Source organism: Nipponia nippon, unplaced genomic scaffold (genome assembly GCF_047370975.1).
Source record: "Nipponia nippon isolate SJK-2023a ecotype South Korea unplaced genomic scaffold, ASM4737097v1 scaffold_3, whole genome shotgun sequence".
Classification (NCBI taxonomy): domain Eukaryota; kingdom Metazoa; phylum Chordata; class Aves; order Pelecaniformes; family Threskiornithidae; genus Nipponia; species Nipponia nippon.
Window position 1 is genome coordinate 88,844,111 of NW_028262347.1, and position 24,183 is coordinate 88,868,293.

At 44.1% G+C, this 24,183-nt stretch overlaps 2 protein-coding genes across 6 annotated transcripts in view; both read right to left on the reverse strand.

The window, feature by feature from the left end:
- The window catches only part of OIT3 (oncoprotein induced transcript 3), a 31,437-nt gene extending 11,002 nt beyond the window's left edge, over positions 1 to 20,435 (reverse strand). The window contains exons 1-5 of one of the 3 annotated variants that reach the window (XM_087766848.1): positions 20,417 to 20,435; positions 9,327 to 9,735; positions 8,742 to 8,852; positions 4,687 to 4,809; positions 1,620 to 1,742 (exon numbers count right to left, since the gene is read on the reverse strand). In XM_087766848.1, coding sequence (XP_087622974.1) covers positions 1,620 to 1,742; positions 4,687 to 4,809; positions 8,742 to 8,852; positions 9,327 to 9,735 — 766 coding nt within the window. In that variant the 5' untranslated portion in view covers positions 20,417 to 20,435. Of the gene's footprint in view, positions 1 to 1,619; positions 1,743 to 4,686; positions 4,810 to 8,741; positions 8,853 to 9,326; positions 9,736 to 12,407; positions 12,532 to 13,382; positions 13,464 to 20,416 lie in introns of those variants that run through there. The other 2 variants (XM_009466024.2, XM_087766847.1) reach the window with 2 other exon arrangements.
- MCU (mitochondrial calcium uniporter) overlaps positions 19,157 to 24,183 on the reverse strand; it is a 94,788-nt gene continuing 89,761 nt past the window's right edge. For 2 of the 3 annotated variants that reach the window (XM_087766854.1, XM_087766855.1), the window contains exons 7-8: positions 22,257 to 22,373; positions 19,157 to 21,052 (exon numbers count right to left, since the gene is read on the reverse strand). In XM_087766854.1, coding sequence (XP_087622980.1) covers positions 20,975 to 21,052; positions 22,257 to 22,373 — 195 coding nt within the window. In that variant the 3' untranslated portion in view covers positions 19,157 to 20,974. The remainder of the gene's footprint in view (positions 21,053 to 22,256; positions 22,374 to 24,183) is intronic. The other variant, XM_087766856.1, reaches the window with a different exon arrangement.

Genomic DNA, 24,183 nt, shown 5'->3' on the forward strand with positions numbered 1-24,183 from the left:
AAACCCCCATCTCCTCCTCCTCACTTGACTCTGCTGGAGCGGTAAGCACTACCGAATCCCAAGTGTGCAGTGCTCACCTCTGAAAACAGTGCCCTGCATTTCTAAAAAGCTTAAAAAGCAGAAATTTCATCAAGTAGAACCATTCTATCTTCCTCTCTGAGGCATACCTGCCCTGTTGGCCACCATGAAGTCTGGATCTGTTCCTCTAACAGATGTCTGAGCACTTTGTAACACATCAGACCACAAGAGATTCTGAGCACAACAGGTAACACCAGCTCATTGGTATTATCTAAAGCCCAAGTGAATTAGCCCATGACAGACTACCTTTCATTGCATTTTAGATCCTGCTCTGGCTATGGACCAAGTCCAGCACATTAGCAAATTCCCACAGAAACGTCTGAAAGCAACCACACAGGTCCTTCGTGGGCCCACCAAGGCAGAACACAGGCAGAGAGCTATGAGGTCTGCCTCTACCAGAGCAGTACCGTGCCTTCTCCGGCTTTGTGCTGAACCTGAGAGGTCTGAGAAGCGGCCAGGCAAGTCAGATGAGGCCCACCAGAGAGCATTACCTCTGCCTTTCACATGCCCACATAGCTCTCCTCAACACACAGTTTTGACTGAATGCCCCTTCAGCAGCGGATCATAGTAGACAACATCTCTGTACGACACAGGCTGCATGATGCTTTCAGCACCTCAGGGGCTCAGCTAGCTGTGGGATTATGAGACCCAGAAGAATCTTGGATGTAATCCTAGATTGTAAGAAGTCATTGCATGAGGAGCTACAGACCCTCTGCTTAACTCTCAATGCCCTCAGGAACTTCTCCCTGATCCTCTGCTCCTTGCACTCATCGCTAGAGCTAAACTGACCCCTGGGAGCCTGGATGTATTTGCAAAGGAAATCTCACTCAGCTCTTACAACCCAAAACAGGGAACATGTTTATTCCATGTGCATGCTATAGGTGCAAGTGAGTCAGCAAGGACTCCTTGCATACAGGAATGGAGTAAAGTTCAGATGGAAGGTCTTCCAAGGATAATGTTGCCCTTGCCTCTATGCAGCAGAAGCAACAGTCAATTTTCAAAGGCTATCTTGGGCACTTTTCCAAGGGATAGCAGAAACACCTAGTAGCAGAACTAGTGCCCTGCTTCAAGACATAAGAATGCTTACTGGAATGGCTACTGAGATACTTGGGGAAAAAAAAAAAAAAAAAAGGCCTTTCTCTTTAACTCCATTCTTGGAAGGGACTAAACCACTTTAGCTGAAATTTTAAAAGCCCAGTTTGAAGCATGGGAAATTTCAGTTCTAATAGCATAAATTTGTCAAAGGCAGAGCAATATAATGGGAGATGTTAAGCAATCTTAATTGTAAGTGAATGCTGCCAAAACCACCTGTGATGCAAGATGCACCCAGCTGGGTCCTGTGTCTCTGTTCTCCTGCCTGGTAAAAAGAGCAATGTCTCCAGGCTCTCAGTTTTGGATGATCTGTCATTAATGACAACGCTCCATTAACCAAACTGGAAAGGACAGACTAAGAACACAACAAAAACAAGAAGAAAAATTCCTTCATACATACTTTTGACTTCCAGGGGACAGAGGCTGTTAGGCAGATTTTGTTGACCTACCTTGGCAAGTGTGGTTGTCTTCTGACAGAACAAGTCCTCTTGGACATTCACATTGGTATGCGTCTTCCACTTCAATACAGGTATGGCTGCAGCCTCCATTGTTATTGTGACAGCCTTCGATTTCTGCAAAGGAAAGGAAAATCAGCACACCCTGCTCCTCAGGCAGCTGCGTGGCGGCTACGCAGGCCCCAACATATACTCCTCACTGACTAACAAACAGTACGACCAACACGGAGCTCAAATGCAACAGGGCAGTGAGAGCTTGCTTCCAAGAAAATGCAGTGGAAACCTATTTTTAATTGTACAATTTCCTGTGTTTGTCATTTCGCCATGAAGTTAACAAGGAATTATGTGAAAAAGCTTACCAAATTAAATCACGTGCTACAACTGGCATACATAAGAAGGCTGAATAGGCAATCTTCAGCTTGGCCCTTTCTAACTTCTGAAACATCCTCTCAAACTAAATTTTTATGTTGTTTCTTACTTCAAAAAGGTGGAAGGAAAATCCTCTTAAAACTTCTACCATGTGAAACCATACTCACTCCCTTAGTCATCAGCAGAATTGAAGCCCTGAGATTTGCACGGGAGGTGTCTTGGGGAGGACAGACTCACAGGTAGCCAGCTCCTATTCCCATCAGGGAACACCAGAGAGAAGATGATGCGCTCTTTGCCTGTGGGTTTCTCAGCTGTGATGAAGGTGGTGCGTAACGGATTCCTGCATCCCCTTTGTAGGCTGAGGATGAAACTCTGCTCATAGGAGTTTGTTTAGCAGGAATTTTGTTAGTTTGTGAGTTTTAGGCTTAGTGGTCAGTGACTCTGAGATGCATTATCACAGGGACAGAATGACACAAGTTGGCAGCATAAGGTCGATTCCCCTCCTAATTTTCCCCTGTTCTAAAGTGCAGAGGAGAGAGGGCAGCACAGCTAATTGAGGAATTCGTCATGTCTTGTCTTACATCTTTTCTATTCAGGTGAGGCAATTCTCTGAGGATCTGAGTTTTCATGTAGAACATATTCCTAGCCACTACAGCTGCAGAAAAGAGCCTGAAAGGTCATCCAAATACATTCTGAAGATTTGAAAATCTAAGGCAAGTAAGGCCATTTCCAGTTGTTGTTGGCTTTCTGTTATAGAGAAAGTAAGAGTATCATAATTTTTTTTAGAAAATAACCTTCACTGCTTAATTTTTTTAACCCTTTGGGATGAATACTGCTAGATGTTCTCAATAAAACAATAGTACATATAATATAAACAAATCATAAATACAATATATTTCTCCCGGAGCCGGCCATCAGAAATGACTGTTTGGTTTTCACTGAAATATAAAGAAAAGAATGGAAATCCCATACTCAACCCTACACATTGCATGGAAAACAACAGCCTGAACACTCCACGTGAGTCAAAGTAATAGGTAAAGCATTATGAGGGAAATTTTGGGATACTCTTAACCCTACTCAGCCTCACCAGCTCATGTAATCAACTAAATCTCCTGCATTTGTTCTTTTTAGTAACAGCTCTGAGATGGCTCACAAATAAATCACATACTCTAATGGTTCACAAAGCTGAGGGCACCTCTTTAGAAATAAAACTCACTAACAAGATTGTAAAATCCCCAGCAGCATTGTTAAACTCATGAAAAGTACCATCCTTCTTACAGAAGGGGAAATTAAATGATACATCAAAGGCCTTAAAACCCAGCCTCGGGAACAGCAGAAACAAACGAGTTTCCAAGCACAGACTATTCCAGCCCTGTCAGAAGAGTGCAGTGCTCAGGAATAAAAACTGCCATGTAGCGCAGCTGGTTTACGGGACAACCCCCCTGCTCAGTGCTGGATGTGGAAGGGACAAAGCCCACAGATCACTTTTGGCCCCAAACAACTTAACAAGTACTTAAGGAGCACTCTGCACAGCAGCTTTCCCCACGGAAGCGTCATTTTCTGGATGAGTGATATTTTTATCAACAGAGCTCAGAGGAGATTTTCACAGAAGTGAGATGAAACGTGCTTTGGTACCATAGAGGGGGGAAAACAGGGACAAAAACTGCAGCTTGGAGCCATATGTCAGTGAATCATAAACAAGGGTGGAGTCCAGCCCAAAAATACAATAGCAATCCCTCCTTCTCCCTGCACCACGGATATCTACCACACAGCAGTTAATGTAAGGCTGCATGCAGGATGCAGATGTATTCAGTTCTGGCAATCAGGTAGCTCAAAACTGAGGCACATCTGTAGCTATTATTCTTGTCTGAGGCCCCACAGTATCTGTGAACATACAACACAGCAGCTTTGCCTGTGAGGGGCCACAGTGCTCTTCACAACTGACCACAGAAAACATCAGGCACAAGTCTATTTTTGCTGGGTTTTCATATTTCTGCTCAAAGATGTTTGTACATTGTTAGTGACAATAGATCAAACCTACAATTTGGTCTTTAAGCCGCTGCTAAGCTACCAGTCTAAACTCATCAAGGGTTTTCAACCTGGCTGTGCCACCACTGGGAAGTTACTGTGGCAGCTGCACGTGGCAGAGCCCACAACTAACTACTTACAAAAAGCAAACAGTCAAAAAGGAGCTCTCATTTCATATCTAGCTTCTGTTTACAGACTGGCACCCCCTTCTCCTCAATCTCTACCCTGGGAGGCTAAGCAATCCTCATCCTCTAGTCTAATGTCATGACATTACCCCATACCTAATGACAGCTGTTGAAAAACAGCAGTGCTAAATCTGCCCCCGCACAACTATCATACAAATCTCCAGAGCCAAATTCCAGCATCTCCAGCAATAACTAGTTCTGTCTGGACAACCAATCTTCCAAGATCCACTGCTGCCTCTCCCCCTGTGGAGATAAATACAAGCAAATCCTAACAGAAACGAACAAGGCAGGGAGGACAACAAGGAGACTCCTCTCTGCTTGATTAGAAGGATATTTCAGTAACAACCCCACTGGCTAGCGCAGAAGTGGTATGAGTGACATTTAATCCCAGCCGCAAGGAGCCAAGAGAGAACTAGTGCTGCAAGGGAAGGGAAATGATCTATATCATTTCCAGCAGACCGTGATAGCTGAAACCTCACCTTCACAGGTTTTCCCGTCACTTCCCAGCGTGCGCCCGATCCCGCACTCACAGCGGTAGGAGTTCTTCAGGTTAATGCAAAATTCACTGCAGCCTCCGTTGTTCTGCTCACATTCATTTTCATCTGCAAAAAACCACGCTGTCAGAATGTGCCTCCTGGTAAACACATGGCTGGCAAAAAGGGGGTGCTATGTGGGAGCGCTGGTCAGACTGTGGACTGGCTTTCCTGGCCTCATGACCTGGATCAAGGCAACAGAGGTGAGTAATTCCACTAAATGCTAAAGACCACTATCTACTGACAGTAGTAGAGTGTTTTGCCATGCTGTGTCTAACCCAGGAGCAAAGCAGACCTGGGGGGAAAGGCAGCGTGCACACAGCAGCCATTTCAGAGTGAAGATGGACACAGTCCAACTGGGAAACTTCCAAACAGGTTCCACACACTGAGGGAGTTCATGTTTTCATTTATTTTCTCATCCTAAACTATTCCCCATACCACTCACAAAGACATTAAAATGAAGTTAACGTGACTTCACTGCATGGTAAAACTAGGTGAATATCAGAATCAGTCAAAAATAAACCCTATTTATTTTTGTATCACACCTGCTACTGCTACACGTGGCTAACTATCCTACAGCAATTATAAATGATTCAACCCTTATTTCAAAATAAAGACACAAGAATAATAAACAGCTGTAAACATATGAACAAAGCTGAAATCAAACCAAAACATTTTAATGAACCCCATGAAGCTTCCCCAAGAAAAATCACATCATGAGAAATTTCATCGTTTTGGCTTCTTGCCCTGTGCAATGGTTGCTCCCTGTCCTGGAAAGCTCAGGAGTCCTTGCAGAACAGAAACGTCATCTCACCATGGTGAGGCCTAACCTGAGCACTGGTGCCACGCAGGCCACCACAACCATTAGCTGCTCACTCTGTACCAAAGATGAGTCAAGGAGCTGAGTTCTGAGCGACTCCCCTTCTGAGGACTCAGCTCCTCACTGCCCCACGATGTCCCTCCCTGCTCTGCTCTGCCACAGCCCTCTGCAGAGCTGTGGCACCTACCTTTGCAGCTCAGAAGAAAGAGGAGTGCCTGAAGTGGCATCCCACACTTTCTGGAGCAGACTCTGGATAAAGGTTGCAAAATAACCTTGTAATAGGCCTGGACTAAGTTTTTATAACCTAAAGCAATTTACCCATGAATAGTACCTGTGTCAGGTTTCTCTGCTGGCTGCATTCAGCTCGAGAGTAGAGCCCTCCAGGGTGCTGATGGTCTTTTTTAAGGAAAAAGCACAGCATATGCTTTTGAATCTCTTGGTAAAGCTCCAAAAACTCCTCCTAATTTTCTCTGTTTTAAAGGCTAAAGTTCCTCCATGTCTCTGCTTTTTTTTTTTTTTTTTTTGAAAGGAACTTCGTTCTCCGAGATTCTCATTCTTCAACCTGATTTAATCTCTGTGTGCAGAACGTGAATCAAATAGAGAGAAAGGGACAGTCATTGCTATTGCTGAGCCACAAAACGAACGATTTCTCTTAGGCAGGCCAGAATGCTGAGGTTATCAATCAATGTTCATGTGGGGTTTCACCAAAACAGCTTAGAAGTTACCATTTACTAGATGCCAGAAGCTTAAAACCAAGAAAAAAGAAAAATACCATTTTAAGAGACAGGTCAGAGATGAGCTCTCTTAGGTATAAGTGGTCTCACACATACACAGTATCTGCAGCTTGCAGCTGTTGGCATTGTCTCCTTCCACAAGCGATGCGAATTGAGTATTTTTAGCCAAAGAAATGGCTGGTACCCTGCTTTGGGAGGCAGGAAGCATGTCCAGAAGACACACACAGACAATTCCCTTTTCACACATGTGAGCAGCTCCACACTTTCCCCTCTAACAATAAAACTAAAGCTGCTTAAAAAACAGAGGTGAAGAGGGAAAGGGCTACTGGCAAAGGCACAGAGATGCTGTTAGAAGGTCCTAGAGCTTGGCTTGTTCAAGGGCTCTACCCAGCAATTCACCTTGCTGGTCCTCCAAGTTGTACAACACATGGCAGATCTGTCCCTGCTCTTCTGCACCAGTGACAACCAGGACTTCTGGGACACAGGCTGGCTTTCTTGAGACTGGATTAGGAGAGTGCTGAACTGATTTTAACCATGGCTTAGTCCAACACGGATCCAGGTATTCAAGAGGTCAAAAGGCAATGCACTGAGTTGGTGGATCCATGACAGAAAGTCAGACCTAATCTAACCCCTAAGTAAGCTTGCAAATGAAAATATAACTTAGGATCAGCAGTTGTACTCTGGGAATTTAAAGCATATAATGTTCTGAAGTCAGCCTAGCACTGGGAGATTCACAGAGCTGCTTAGCATTATTGCAGCATCTTCAGCCCTTCTCTTAGAGTGAGCTGGGAAAGGAATAATATTCTCCATATAGGAAAGGCACAGGAAAGGCTAATACAGAATTGTTTGGTTTCCCTGGAAGGCCAGCACAGTTGCTCTTAGATATGCAATTGCACAATTACTCAGCACAACAGAAAGTCATTAGAAAGATGAGTGAGCCATACAACAAGAGAGGCTGCAGGTAGGTAAACCAGTGTGATTATTACAGCTGAGGTGTTGTGCCATCTGGTTATCATGAAGAGAAGCAGCAGTGCACAATTCCTGCCTGGTGTGGCCGTTGGGGGATGAAGGCAGCTCCAGCACATGCAGACAGTCTGGGGACTCCTGCATGCCTCCCTGCTGCAGGAAATCCTTTCCTGCGAGGCTGCCACACATTTATTGAGTGCTGGTGCTTGTCAAGGGCACTTCTGTGCCTGGAAGTCTTGCAGAGAAGCAGGCAATAGATATTTTTAATTAGCTGAGAGAGCTAAGTCAGCCACTCAGCTGCAGAGTTGTGGAGCAGCTTTAGCAAAATTGTTCTGTGGAATCGGTCTGAGCAAGCGTAAATCTGCAGTGGGGCTAGGCTGCTCTCTCCACAGATTTTAACGACTGTGGCCCCTACCCTGATGCCCACAGACATGAGGAGTGTGAAGAAAGAAACCACCCACGCCTGCTTTGTCAGCTATAGGCCGTATAGAAGAAACTCATCTGCCACGCAGCCTGCTGGACCAACTCTGCTCTCAACTTCTCCACCAAATCAAGCCTCAAAGACAAATATGAGATCCCACTTCCCCCAAACACTAGCACCCCTTTCTCCCTCCAGGCCACCTCTTCCTATCCATCAGTCTGGCTCTGCAGCTCCCCAACAGCCACCCCTTCCCAGCCCCTTGCATTGCCCCACAGACCATCTTCTTCCTAAGACCTCACAGCCCAGGTGCTCTCCTCCCAGCACCACACACAACCACAGCCGTCCTTGCCTCAGGGGTTCACGAGGATTCCCTCACAAATCCCTGAAGCCAATGTTCCCTGCTCTGCTCTCACTTACAGCCCTCCACCTCCCTCCTGGTCGTGTTAGTCTCTGCCAGTGGAGTCACCAAGTGCCAGCCCCCTGAATACCACCTTGGCATGCCGCCTAGAACCATTGAGGCTATGCTGTGACCTGCAGCCCTTTAGCTCTCCTCAAACCCCAGGCCCTGGACAATGCTCCACAAGGGCAGTAAGTATGGTGAAGTTTAGTGCATGGCCCTATGCCAGCCAGCAAAACTTTTGTTGGAGGAAAGAGGGATTCAACAGAGCAGGTGAGAGGAAATCTCTAATGACAGACTGCACAGCCGTTCCTGAATACCAGTGAGGCTGTACTGTGATCTTGCAAAGCGACTCTGCTACTGACAGTGAAGCTGCTGCCTTCAGCAGCTGGACTGTGCAGAAGGGAAATCTAGCCTCTGTACACGCGCAGCTCCAGCAGCACCAGAGTGTATTCAGTCATGGGATGTCGTATCTCACCCCGAGGGGAGAGATCTGGAACCATTTACAGAATCAAAGACCTGTTCTAGGCAGCAAGGGGGAAAAACTCTCAGAATACTTTTCCTTTTTTATACTGCTTCGTAAGACAATGAATTGAGATGCGAGCAATGAAACAAATGGGAAAGAAAGCATCTGTAACTGACACAAGTTATTTCCATCCTTACCAAGACATGTCTGTCCATCAGGTCCTAGTGTTGTCCCCGGGGAACACATGCAGTCACTTGTATCCAGGCAGGAGCCCTGGCAATCCACCACATCACAGATGTCATAAAAATCTAGGGCACAAGTATGTTGTCAGCACAAACCACTGAGCATGCACCAAAAATACTGTATTTGTACTGATGGCTTCACGCCCTATGTCTAGTCCTTCAGTTACAGACTTAGGCCACATTAGGAAAGCTGAAGAAAAACAATCTAGTTTAATTACTGTAAGTCAGAGATGCAAATTTTGGCTTTGGTAGCATGCCAAGACAAACCACAGGGCCCACAGAGAGCATTAAATCACTGCGGCCAGGTCAGCTACAGAAGATTTCCGCTAGCTAAACAAAGGCTAGAATTCACGGAGATGAAACAGTCTAATCGATCTCTTATAGACAGGCCACCATCTGCACTGCATCACCTGACGCGCTTCTGCATGAGCAAGCCAGAAACCAGCCACCACCTCTCTCAGGTGTACGGATGTGCTCACTGCCTCTCCTGCACCGCGGGGACGAAGGGCTTTCAGAAAAGTGATCTCAGTAGTTACTTACGCCCACAGTATGCATGGAAACAAACGCTAGGCTTGGTTAAGTGATACACGTAGTACCCCCCTGGACACGCCTTGACGTCAATTGTGGTATTCCAAAGGCAGCAGTTCCCATTGAAGCTGGCACAGGCTTGGCGTGGGACGATGCCATCTGACTCTCGCGGGTGGCTGCCATTCAGCCAAATAGGAGCATGGGTGCCACAGTGGTTCTCCGGGATGCAGAAGGTAGGCATAGCATCACCAGCCATGCCAGTGAAGCGATACCACTCCCCGTTGATTTGACTGTCGCATGTCGGCTGGCCGTGGGAACCATTTATCTGATGATCTGTGTTCCTCCAGGGCTCATTCAGGCTGATGTAGGCAGAGCAGGGGTCCAGGGCTGAGACACGCAGCAAGAGACAAGAGAGAAACATCTGACAGATATCAAATCAAGTTGTTGACTGATAACTACAAGGAACGCAAAATAATTTCTTTTTCTATTCTTAACAGAATCATTGTGATAGATAGAGATCCCCAGGGAGAAACAGCGATACCAGCTAACTAATTGCCTTATAGAAAATTCTGACAGCTCGGCTTAAATGTCTTGGAAGACAAAGTAAATTAACAGAGCTCTTACACATTATGCAATAGTCTGACTTGCTGTTTAGCTGCTGTAGAGTACAACAGGGGAAAAAAATAATATAAATAAACTTCAGGTCCAGGGAGTGATTCTGCCATAGGAAATAGATGCTGGGAGCACTGGATCAAGCCTAGGACATCTACCCTTTGGTCAAGTGCTAATTGAGCACCTGCAAGCCCCTCCTGAAGTCACGGGTAACTCTCCCACATGCCTTGGAGAAGAGGACCAGACTTCAAACAGGTTATGCAGCCTCTCTAAAAATCCATCCATAGCCTGTGTCAGCCCTCACAGTTGAGTTGCCATAACCACAAGCCAGAGATCACCTTGCAAAGCATCAGTCAAAATGTGAATTGCAAGATATGCAACAGGAATGCTACATTTAAGGTGTACAGAAAAAGAATATTCCATTTCAATTATTAGACCCCTAAATAATTGTAAGTGATCTCTAAGCATAATTTATCAGCTCCTGCTCACTTCAGGGTACAATTTTAAACAGCTAAATATAAGAACTGCTATCCCAGGTCACAATGAAGTTGATCTGTAGCCCAGCAGGCTGTCTCTAACCAAGAGTGTAGGCTTAGAGAGGTAAGGCAGGAGAAAGAGATCCTGCTCCATTTACCTGGGGTTTTGTTCTCCACTGTCTCTCCTATAGTACATTTACGCCAAGGTGAGTTGAAAGAGCTGTAACTCAAACCCGTGCACTCTGTAAAATTCTGCAGCAGGGCAAGCGAGAGAGGTGGTAGCCCCCTATAAAGATCCGCTTAGATGTGCCCTGGTCTCCTTCAGAGACTCTATCCCCCACTTCTCTTCTGTCAGATGCTAACCACCTCTACAATTCACAGTGGTTTTGTGTGATGTTGCCGCCTACCTGCATCTGAAACAGCTTCCCCAAATCTTTTTATTTATTACCTTAAAATCTAGACAGCGTGAAGGTCTGAATTAGGACCTTCTGGGGAGCAAAATGTTCAACTCTACACAGCCATGTTCCTTGCAAGCCTACAAACCCTCCTTATGTCCACAGGAGATCAAATGTTTGTGAGTTGTATCTGTGGCAAGATATAAACACATGAACCTCCTGGTACGTGCGTGCCTGTTCATGCAGTGCTCAAGGAGTGTGTCCCTTTTCAGAGGCCTTTCTGAACCTTCTGCAAACAATTAAAACTTAAGAATACCATAGGGAGAAAAAAAAAATGAAGAACTAAAGTGTTCATTACATTTTCAGTCTTCTCCTAATTAACCCTGATTTGGCAGCTTCCTCGCTAAAAGTCCAGAGGTTTCATTTTCACTTAACATTTAATACCTGATTAAGCACCACTTACCCATGACTAGCTATTCCCTATTAAGCAAAATGAATGCTAATACTGTCTTAAGTAAGGAAAATTGATTACCATTTGCTAGAATTAGGCTAATAAAACCAATCATTCTGATTAAATGCATCTCAGACTGGAATACCCTCTACTTTCCACGTCACATTTCTTTTTAAGTTCTAAAATTGCTCTCTCTGTTTTGTTTAAACAATAGGGTGATGCAATTGGGGGGGGCACACATTGATTCTATTAGAATGCACTGGATGCAGGCAAACCTTCTTGGTTTATTATTTTCATTTGCTTCACTGGCTTTAAAGTGGGAATTACAAGTGCTTCAGAGAACAGACTTCAGGTCACCCTTATTTAGCTGCGTCCTCTATAAACATCTGTCTCACCGACATGCTATCTTGTATGTTCTCACAAATACAACATCTCTCTTGACAAACATCCTTACACCATCCTCAGCCATAGGCACATTTTGTTTGGCCTCAAATCTGCATAAAAGGTAGGAGCAGCTGCCGTAGTCATGAGTGTGCTGCAAGCTGGCACACGGAGTGCGAGTCTGGGTTAGGAAGGGAATCTGTAGTGCCATCATTCATGAGATAGAGAGGAGCAGATTCACTCCCACCACAAGCAGCCCCTAGTTCTGAGCAGCGGAGGGGGAACCACAGCAGGAATCTCTGATGAGATTCACTAAGCAATCCCTCATGAGCTCTCACTTTCACCTGCCACTCCTTGCCTGCCCTTACCCACAGACAGCAGCAGCACTGCCAAATCCCATCCTCCAAAAGCTTGCTTGACTTCTTGCGATAGGAAAACATGGGTCCTGCCTTAGCACACAGCTGAAAAGAGCTTCCTCTGGGCTTCCCTCAGTATAACTCACTTAGTTTCCACAAGATGATTTGGTGTGGCCTTAGAGTGAGTCACTGACTAAGATTAAAAGGTTTTTGTGTTGTTAAAAGCCAAATAAGGCGAAGCAAGGAATGCCCTGTCAGCTTCCCAGCTGGGCAGCACCAAAAATACACACATACTCACTAGCTTTCATATAGTATAATTAACTTTATGAAATATCCTTTGTAGAACAACTCAGAAAACATTCATCCAGGGAGATCACATTGTCTCCTAAACAGACAGGAGATAATTTAAAGACAAAATTTACCGAGATAAACATGCTGTGGCTCAGAGGGAGCTGGAAGAAGGCATTCCAGGGGAATGGGGTAGCACACCCTCCCATCTTTCATTTCTCTGAGAGCTTCAGGCAGGAGTGAAGGGGAGGCAGACAAGCAGAAAAAGCAGACAGTGCTCTTTTGCTCACTGCAGACCCTCGGGACTGCCAGGGCTGCCCCAAGCCAACCTCCCTGCAGACACCACGCGGTCTTTGGCAGCACAGTTTACTGAAAACTAATTTGAGTTTTTAAGAAAAAACTCCACAAAAATACAGAAGCAACCAATCAACCTCTCATCTCTTCTCCCTAAAACAACGAAAGCACGGGGGTTTTGCACAAGACGTATAACTGTCTCCCGCTCCTTCTGTTTTTCATTTTTCTTGGCTCAATTTTTTTTCCTCCCCAACGCTTCTTGCCTGGCCTGAGCAATTCAGCCTGACAAGCATTAGCTATGAAGTAAAGCTTTTCAGTTTGTAATCTTGATGATATCATTAGTTCTCTAGCTGACATGCTAGCATATATATTGGATGACAAATCATGCTCTAGCAAGCCTTCATAAGCCCACCATTCTGCAGAGAAATTGATCCTGTCTGTATTGTGTAACTGGAGGTCTCTGCTCTGGCACAGCTAAGCAATGAAATGAGCAGCACTGCATTATGACACTAAATTCAGTTAAGATTTGTCAAAGAAGCAGGTGAAAAAGTAGCATAATATCTATTCATAGAGCCTCTCCTCCGAAGGAAGAGGAAAATCCCACAGTGTCTTGGCAGTAGAGATTCTCCCAATATGGGAGCCTTCATGCTCTGTGACAGAAAGATCTTTCCAAGCGGAAAGAATTTCACACCACCTTCAAAGAAAAAGGGTTTTTCTCACATCTTCCAGTCTTTCACCTAAGAATACCAAGGCTCAGCAAGAACCTTAAAGATGGCAAACAGAAATAAGCTTGAAGGCAATGCCTCTTTACTCACCCATCAAAAACACTGGCTGCAACTGGATGACGAAGCAGATACAGAAAAACAAGTACTGGAACATCCCACTCAGCCAAGGAACAGTTACCACTCAAGTAATAGAGGCTTGAAAGCCCTTGCACACCCTGTGGCTCTTGCAGCCGCCTTCTCGGTGGAGCTTCTGACACCAAGCTTTCTGAAGAGCAAGTGTGATAGCTCTCCTAGAAGTTTATCAGAGGAAGAAGCTGAAGGGATGTGGGGTACAGCTCCAGCCTTGACCTCTGCAGAGCAGCTCTGCCCCTTATTGACAACGGAGATGTACTTACTGATCAATCTTGTTTTTTGGACTCAACCCGCTATTGTTTTCTGGCCTGACTGCCCCACAGTGACACCTCCACTATCTTATCTGGAGAAGAACCCTAACCAGAGGACACCCGGACATCCCGAAGGGATGGAAAAGAAGAACAGATGGGTGCTACTTGTTATCTCTGCTCCTTCCACAAGTCATACAGCTTCACGGCTCCCCACAGGCAGAAAACACCAGCTAGAGAGCCTTAACTGCAGGAAATAGTGGCCAAAGGAGAACAACTGATCCTTCCGAGCCGAGATTGTAGATGAGTGCTTGGAGCAGAGCTACAATGGGAACATCAGTCAAAGTGAAGGACTGCTGTCCCACAGGGAAATAAGCTGTTCCTATGCTACACAAAGACACTTTCCACTCCTGGTCACATAACCTGACCATTGCAGTGAGATTATCAAACAAGGCAAAGACATTTTTCTACAGTAGTCTTATGAATTTTGTCTTTAAAAAACCAAACAAACAAAAAAAACCCAAAACAAAACAAAAAACCCAAACCAAAACCAGCACTAAATTAACTTCTGTGCAACACTGAGTAATTACGAACCTCTGCCTTACCAGTTCAAACCAAACTAGGTTGAGTTGCAGGTCATAACCACGTGCTCTGGTTATAGATGAGAGCACACTGAAATCTGATCTCTACTAAAGCAAACTAAGCACCATGACTGGTAGTGAGAGATACCAAGAACAACATGAATAAGCAGAAAAGGATCTTCCCTCTCATCCCGCTAGCTGTAGCTCTCATTATAGAGAATAGATTTAAAACTCTCTTTTTAACATATACATACATATGCACATCTACAGGTCCCTCCCTGCTTATGGTCACACAGTTCTCCAGAAAATCATCTGCAGGCAGAAAGCTCTCCATCAGCAAAGAGTACAGCTAAGCCTACAGTAATTGCACAATCAAACAAGTGTAGGCATTTCCCCGTTTCCTTTGCGCTCTGCATTTCTGCAGCACGTTGGTGTAAGGAATAACATCAGCGTTGATGTGCTACCTTCAAATCCCAGTAGGAAAAAATTAGCTATGTTATTTTCATATTGAGTTTCCACGAGACAAGGAGTCGGGTATTTGCCTGCTTTGTAGGGATTGTACATTATAGAGAGCTCTCAATTGCCTGCCTCTGTCTGGGTGTTCCCCTGGCAGTGAAGTGCAATATGCTGCTCTGCTCCACCCCAGCAGAGGAGTCTTTGTCAGTGGTGAATGACTCCAGGGAACAACAAAAGAAGCTTTATAAATGACTGTCATTGCTCCCAACAACAACCACCAAAAAACAATTTGTGGCTATATTGTGCTGACAGCTGTGCAGTACCAGAAAAGTTTTTTCAACAACAGGAAAGGAGAACAAATTCACTATGCAAAGCTAGCAAGGCAGATAACCCTCAGAAGGTGATTATGTGAATTCCCAGAAGAGAAACTAAAATTGAACGGAGAATAATACAGCAAGCCACAGGAAGTTATATTTTGCCATTTTCATTGAGAGGTTGATTCATACTTAAGATCCTGGGTAAATAAAACTGACAAGCTTGAATTGAATTTTCTATTTGTGTTAGAGGTATGTGTATTTTCTGAACCATTTCATTACCAGCTGCTTTTATCTTTGTAGATAGTATATTAGGCCTGACACTAGTAACGTTTTGACAGTTATATGTAAGTGACTGACAACTGACAATTAACATAAGGAAATGAACTGCATCATAGCAGTTTTGAGCCTTAAAGGTGTCACAAACAGGCCCCATCAAGTTCTCCAAAATGGATTAAAGCAGGAGATGCTCCAGCGTTCCCAGAGATGACACTATGCCAAATCACCATAACATCTAGTTCAAGAAAACTTCAGTCTAAAGCTAGAGAAGATTCAGTGCATTGCCTCTACACATTTTTGGGATCCACAGGAGAGACAAAGACCATCTCAGTCTTCCAGAAGAAGCACCAGCAGAGGCAACTCTTCTATCAGCACTTTCTCTTTGCTTTGCAAGGTATTTTGGGTGACAGACATAGCTCCAGTTCCCCCCTCCAAACAATAGTAGCCTGTATTAGAGTAGGCCACTGCAAATCTATGTCTCAGGGAGCTGGAGCAATTATTCCCAAGAGGGGAAGAGGGGAAAAAAACCAAAAATCCCTCCCTGCAAAGACCCTCTGGGAGAGAGGATACAGTTCCAATGGAGTACTCCAGATGCTGTAGGGCCTGTGCTTTCTAGGCAGATCTGGTAAATCTGTTGTTCCTGGCCTCCGCTTCCCAACCCCAAAGATGAGTGAGCCTGACTTCCCAAGCAGCAAGAAGAATCAGGATCAAGTTAGTATTTCTTAAAAGTAGTCACCACTATGGGTTAGAAGATATGAAGAGGGAAGGCAATATTAAAAATAGAGGGTTGGGATTTTATTTTGGTACCCAAGAGATGGGATCTTCTAAACCTGCTGCTGTCTAAGCCTGGGCATGTCTATTCTTAATGCAAGAAAAGATGTTAATTTTACAGGTGGCAACCACACTTCTTGCCCCTCCCAGAGATTTGGAACGTTTTACCATCCTTACACAAGGAACTCAAATTCTTCAAAGCATTGGCTAGGCTGGAAAGCCTCATGCCTTTTGTAATGGACTAATGAAGAAAGACCCTTCGGTGTTTGCTGAAGCTGGCCTTGTCTGTGTCAGAGCCACCTCTCAAGACACACGAACGTTTGATGAAAGTGAGGTGTGTGAAGAACAGCTCTTGGTGCAGGAGTAACTCCTGCCTAGAAGGAGCAGGCGGAAGAGCTAATCAGCGCTTCCTGCCGCTGAGAGAGAGGAGAACGCAACACACACGACACGATCCCTGCCTGCAATTGATTTGAGGATGTACGTTCACAATAAGCCTTGACAGGCTGCTGAGATGGATTGCACAAATGTCAAGGACTTAAAGATAGGCCTTGTTACTGTAAACAACTTGTCCCAGGACACAGCGCCAATGAGAAGAGCTGTTGAGATCAGGGAGTGAACACGAGTTTGGTGAAACATGAGCAAACTCAACACAAGAAAAAGTAAAACACCAAGACCCCATTAAAATCGGACAAGTACGTATCTTCTAGCAAACAGCAGCAGTTATTTCCTTTCCCTTAGTGGAGCCCTGTGATGCAGAACTTGGTGTTTTGAGAGTGTTCTTCCACAGGTCCTACAGAACCCAGTGTATTTTCCATGATCCTCAATTTCTAGATGGAAGAATTAGGGCATAGACAGCATACCCACAATTGTAAAACTAGCCAGGGGCAGAAACAGGAATAGGACCCATCTTTTATAAGTTCACAGAGCCACAGTGACACAGCATAACACCAACTTCTCCCATACTTCAGGGCTTAGATACACTGCAAGTTTAATTTCCATTCCTGTATTTCACTTTTCACCCCCTTAATATCAGTACAGAAATAAAACTGATTTTTTTTTTTTTAAAGGGAATAATTGAAATCTCTTGGGATAGGTAGAAAAATACTTAAGATATAAACATCTCCTTCCTACGTGAAAATAACATCATGCAACATGTCACAGAGGAAAGGAGTTTGCATTTACAACTCCACACAAAAAACACAGAGGAAATGAAAGAAGTTGTTCCACTGGCTCAGAAAGACAGGGCAACTTGGCCAGCTTCACATGACTGACATAGTGCCAAGGTCTGACAGCCAACAGCAGCTTCAGAGCATCATGCAACCCCCCTTAGACCCAACATGGAAGCGTAAGAACTTGCAGCAAGGTGATCATCATCACCGCCTGCCAGGTAGGAAGGGTTACAGGGGAAAAGAAAAAGGGTTTCTCTTTTTTGCTCTTCAGGAAAAAAGAGCCATCAACACCTTCCCTGGAGATGTTTGCAAGGTAGAGCCTTGCAGGCATGGCAAAAGGGGAACCTAATACATTTCTCCAGACAATTTTGAACTTGATGTGCTTATTTGAGAGCTCCCTCACAGAAGAGAGGGAAGAGAGATAAGGCAAAATTGGTAGAAAAAGCAGCATCTGAATACTGCAATGCACACTGCTGTTTATCCTTCATAGGGTCTTAAGAATGCAGCATTACATTAAGATTCAGGCAGCAGTGCCTGCTCTTAAAGTGCTGCCAGGTGGACAGGACCCTATTACCTGCCTGGCTCCTAGGCATGAAATAGCTACTGCAAAAGAGTTTGTCCATGTTGATATGCAACGGTGTGTATCAGGAGAGCAAACAAACATCACCTTTCCCTTCGGTGTTAGCATTCAAGGGCAACAACTGAGATTTGACCAGGTGTGCACTGGTGCAGAGAGGAGTGAGACAGCAATCTTCCAAGGGTACAGACTAACAAGACCCGCTGGACAGCCCATATTTCAGGGTACAATTGTAGACTCTTATTTTACCTCCTTTTCCCCCATCAACTCTAGAACAACATTAAAGCATGTGCAGGAACAATTTTGTCACACCATTTTCTTGCTTTCAAAATAGGGATTGTGGTGCTAGATGTCAAAGTCTTCAGTTCTTCTGGATGCCAAAACAGATGACTTCGTATGCGACTGTTCCAAGCAATTTGTCTAGGCTGGGCAACAGCTCATCTGCACACACCAGCAGACTAAGGGCTGCTTGGAGGAAGAGGGTTTGTCAGCATTGCTGAAATTTCAACAATGATTAAAGGTAGGTCACAACTAACACCTTCCAGCCCATCATCTCTGACTTTAAAAAACACAGGAGACAGCTGGCTGTTTCTAAAACTGGCCAATCATGAATTTTTTTTTTTTTAATACAGTCAATGGACATGATAAAAAAAAAGTCTTTTGGCACCAAACATCTCATCTTAACATCCCATAAAGTTAGGACAAAGTGCAGTCTGCTGATTCCCGAAGTTAATGAACAAACAATACGTCATCATGATAAATCAAACCACAGCCAAAGACCCAGAAAGTAACAGAAGCTTAAAACTTCAGTTTTCCTCTGAAACAGCACTTGAATGCAATATAGAATAAACTGACACCACTTGGTACGTTTTAGGTTGCTGGGCATTACACACCCATATATATTCTTATCCTGCAACGTGCCACATGTCTCTAGATTTTTGTCAGCCTCCACATGGAGCTACTATACTGGTCAAACAAAGGCAGATCTTTGTTGGACCAAACATCTCTACCTCACCACCTCAACTGCTCCTGAGATCCCTGTGTTACGCAGCTAGGCATGGCAGCAAGATCTCCACCCGAGCTTCTTCAGGAAAGCTATTATCTGCATCACCACGGCCTCAGTGATGTAAGGTCAAGAAGAAACAACCTAAACAAAAAGAAATGGAGGAAACTCAGGAGACAGCTGCCACACATACAATATTCTCTTTTCAGAGGAGGAAAATAACATTATTCAAGAGCACTGATTCAAAAACTGAATAGTTATTTATTGTTCCAGAAGTACATTGCTCTTTTATACATATTTCATAAATGATACAGGATTTTACACATGTTCAGTGTTTGTTTTTTTTTTTTTGTTTTGTTTTTTTTTTTTTTTAAAGAAGGACTTTTCTCCATGCTCCCTCCCTCAATCCCAAACACACACCAAGGATTCAGCTACAGGATCGTGTTCAAATTTTTTCCCTTTAAAACTCACCACACAAACAGGATAAAACAGATTAAAAAAATAATCACACAATGTAATTAAATTGAAAGACAGAGGAAAAGGGGAAGGGAAAAAAAAACTAGAAACATGCACCCATTCGGTCCAATATGCCATTGAGTGAGAAGAGGCAGCAATTCCAGCTGTGTTTCCACATCTGCAAGGCACCTGGCGTCTAGTTAATACTGATTTGTTTTTTTCTTTCCTATGTTTTTTTTTTTTTAAAACATGGTTCTCAAAAAAAAAAAACACCAAACAAAAACCAAAACCAGAAGCCTCTTTCCATGACACAGTGAGGAGTAATAGTGAAACATCAACAAAGCAGCCAGCTTTTCTGTATATAAAGCTTAGTGCCCTTCTTCCACCTTCATCCTGTCTCCACAGTATTTATCAGCAGGATGCTAAACCAGACTGACCTGCTTTGAAGGAAGAGATGTTTTATCTGCTTAGAAATCAGCCAGCCTTGGCTAGAAGAGAGGGCAATGGGTTGACTTTCCTTCCTCCATTTCTTTTAGCTAAGAACAAGAGATGTCATCAGCCACTCCTAAGAAATTCTGACCTGTCGGCGCAAAGTTCATTTAAAGCTACTTAAGTAGGGGAAAGTGCTGTAGAACTGAAGTAGTTCTGCGTCTTGCACTGTAAGAGCCCCGGGCTTTCAAAAAGCCTCTGGGCAAGGAAAATGCTTTGACCATATATGAGACCTTTTATCCCATTACATAAGCAGTCAAATATCAAGTTTAATTATTTCATATTCCAAAACTGTTCATTCAAGCAAGAGTCATGATTCTGCAACAGTTTCATAATCCTTTAAACCTTCACAATTTCATAGTCCAGGTGACTATCAGATTTGGGGTAGGAAGAGGGGAATCTCCCTCCCTTAAGACTGAATATAAAAAAACCTCTCATGCAATGCTGCCATTGATTTCTAGAAGGAGCTCAAGGGCATTGGGACGCAAAGTTTATATAGTTACTATGGAATAATCCAAAATATCAGTTATCAAATGTCCAGAAGAAAACTCGTTCCTTCTCTCACTTGGCTACAACCAATCTGTGCTACAAATAAGCAAAGGAGGAAGTCAGTGGAGCACATGGGGTGGGCTGGGAAGGGGAAGCTCACGGTTTTCCAGTAGAAAGCAGTCTTGTAGTAACTTTATAAAAGAGACCAGGTCTGATCAGAAGTGTGCATGTTAATGACGATGGAGCGCAAGTTCTGATCACCAGCCATAGTTCCAGGTGGCTTGGATTCTTTGTTCTTTTTTTTTTTTTCTCCTTTTTTTTGAGAGAGAAAGAGATCTGAATCAGGTAAAGGAAAATTTAAAAAGCTAAGCAGGCTGCTGGTGTCTTATCAAGAGGCAGACCCTGCAAAGCTGGAAGAAGAAAACCCTACACCCCAGCATTACATTCTTTTCATGAACCCCCCCAATCCTGTATTTGTACACAATTACCATTTAGACAGTTTTTAAATGTGACTATTTGCCAAGCCCTTTTCAGAACTAACATTCCACAATGTCCCATCTTCAATTTAAGAGATTCCCCCCCTACAGTCCTTTGTCTTGATTAAAGGTGAAAACCCTCCACCCCCACACCACCTCCCAGCTTCCACCTGCAATGCTTTAATTAAAAAGGCAAGAGCTATGAACAGGTTTTTTGCCGGGGTTCAGAGCTTCTTTGCTGATCAGTCCTTTTCATCAATTTGCTGGATGGGCAGGTGAACCTGCAGTGGGTCTCGAAGCCTCTTAAGGTCCAATTCTGCCTAAAAGTAAAAGACACATTATAAAGAACAAGCTCCCAATACACCTTCCCCAATACCATTCCCCTTTACAGAATGGAAAGCTTTTCTGTATTTCTTTGTTTTTCCTATCCAGAAGGGAAGCGTTCAAAGAGTAAAACAAAAAATTCACAGGCTTATATCTGCAAAAACCATTCTCGGCCCTTACTGAAAGACGTTTGCTCTGTACTTCTTTGAACTTCTCTACATGCAGCCACTTAAAAAGAATATGGTAGGGAAGATCTGATCCCCATAAACTCATGGAAACCTTTTTTTTTTTTTTTTTAAAAAAAAAAAACACCAACAAATGAGATCAATGGGAACTGTTGATTCTAGAAGAAAAGCTCCATAAAAATACAGCCACCCAAGGGTATCTGTGTTCAATACAGAATGAGAAAACCCAGAAGTCTTTCTGGGTTTTCTCGTGAAACAGAGAGAGCCTAGCCCTGACCTCCCTCTACTGCTTGCACAGCTCCTTCTCCAAGGCAGGGGGAGAACACATCTTGCCCTGGATATCCTATGCTGTCATTTCCAGAGCCTAGGAATAAACAGAGAATGATATGGAGCAGTAGAAAAGAACGTGGTACTCTGTTTTTTCTGCTCATGCCATTCTTCTGCAGAAAGGCTCTCAGAAACATGAGAAAAGATCTCTACCCGACTCCTTTGTTGAACAGATCCCGCAATGTGGATAGTCTGCCAAAAGGGTCTGTCTCCAGAATGCAAGAAATCTGCCCCCATTGCTTCTAACAATACAGCTAAATTTTTTGAACATTATTTTCCAGGACTGCAACCCAGTGCACTGAAGTGCTATGTCAGGAAGACATGAACTGAATGGGTGCAAGTCTTCATTCCTCACTAAATCCATCTGGTGTGTAGGAGCTGAGAAGAAAGGAAATCTTGAATTAGGCTCCTCTGAGGCATGAAGTGCCTGAAGCAACTCAAGATTTGCCAGCAGTTTCTAAAAGGCCCTTACAGACAGATACAGGCAACTTTCACATTGATTACACATCCAGCAGTTCTATTCCTGGGCACATCAAAGCCAATTCAGTGATTGCACTGGGGCTGTGACAAGAAAATGAGCTGAAAACTTAAGACACATCCATTTGTGTTTGAGGTGCATCTATTAATAGCAGCTAAGAACTAGCAAGCAGTAATTTCTTTGTCTTATTTCTGGAAAAATTCTTGTTACCTGAGCAATTGCATCCTTGAGTTGATTGTATTTCTCTAGATCAAATTGTGTCTTTTTGGCTCCTTTATGGAAAAATAATAAGTACTGTCTGTCTCTGGCATCTGGATAAACATATTCCTAAAAAGAAAAAGGCAGAGAAGACAGCAATAAAGCATCAACAGGATGCAACGCAGGATACCATTGGCACAGTATTTATCAGTTGTGTTTTGGAAGGATGACTAGCTTCTGTCAGCAAAGGCACAAGATCAGACAGCATTGTCTAAGCTCACCCAGTGCGGTGGGGTGACCCCAGCCAACAGCTAAGGCCCCACCCAGTCACTCACTCCCTCACAGCTGGATGGGGGAAGAGAATCAAAAGGGCAAAAAACCCAAGAAAAACTCATGAGCCAAGATAAAGACAGTTTAATAAGTGAAGGAAAAAAACCCACAAGAGTAATGCAAAGGCAATCACTCACCACCTCCTACCAGCAGACCAATGCCCAGCCAGTCTCTGAGCAACAGCTACTTTGGAGAAACTCCCCCCCCAGTTTACTGCTGGACATGACGTTATATGGTATGGAATGTCTCTTTGGTCAGTTCAGGTCAGCTGTCCCGGGCTGCGTCCCCTTGCAACACCTTGCCCACCCCCTCGGGGGGGAGCGGAGGGAAGCAACCAGAAACAGAGATGGCCTTGATGCTGTGCAAGCACTGTTCAGCAACAGCAAAAACATTGGTGTTATCAAGACTGTTCAAGACTGTTTTGGTCACAAATCCAAACCACAGCACCATACCAGCTGCTATAAAGAACATTAACTCCATCCCAGCCAGACCCACTACTGTTTCTCCACAAGTATGTTACACTCCAGCAGTGAGTTACCATCACCTCCCTCCTGTCCCAAACGTGTGAATCCTTCAATCCAGAGAGAACAAAAACTAACACATTTCAGGGTTCCAATACTGACAAGTTTGTGGAGAGAAAGTAAAAAGAAAAAGCTATAAATACCGGAAGAAAACCTTTGTAAGATGGCTCTTACTCTCTTTTTCCTCAAGGTCATAAACATTCAATGGCTAATTAAAGTAACAATAGTTGCTCGTGAGTTCATCTCTCAACCAAGCTACACAGGCAAGAATAAGAATCCAATACCACAGCTTTTGCCAGGGATACTCTACTGCAAAATGTCCCACCTTTTTAGAGCGTGCAGATAACTCAGAGCAGCAGAGCTGTTCACACCAAATCCCACATAGCCTCTACAAAGCACAGGTCTGCCTGCTGAAGTTAACTCTCCCTTGCACCGGAACATCACAGCCTCTGTCTGGTATGCATCCAACGATCAGGGCTGTCAGGTGGAGAGAAGCTGCATTCCTAGTCAAGCCATCCCTGAAACACTGTGATTTTAAGTCTGGCAGAAGAAGTACTAGTTTATATGGATGACTTGATTAAAATATCACATCTGAGTCCAAACAAGGCAGAAGTTCCAGCCACACTTGGCAAAAACTACAGCAGAAGCCCTGACAAGGGCACACGTATCCTCAGACCCTGAAACGATGCAGCTGACAGACCGCTGGAACACCACGCTGGAACACCCGCAGCATCTGTTCTGGTGGTCTTGTGACAGGAGAGACTCTTTGAGCCCTCCCTCATTATTTTGATGGGATTATGAAGTTTGAATGGGAGTGCTGAGACAAACCAAACCATGTACTAGAAATCCACACGGAGTCTGGCACAACTACAAGGATGCAGAGAAGCACAGCTCCGCTTTGTGCGAAGGTTTTCCAACAATGGAGCAGGTCTGGTTTTTAAAAGACTGAGCCTGAGAGCGAACAGATCTGGAACTGCACCAAGGGGGGCAAGCATTCAAATGCCTAAACAAAAGCATTTTCAATATGATCCCTGACCCTTTCTTGTCTCTTTAAAAAGGCCAGCATATCATGTCAGAGAGGTGTGCTT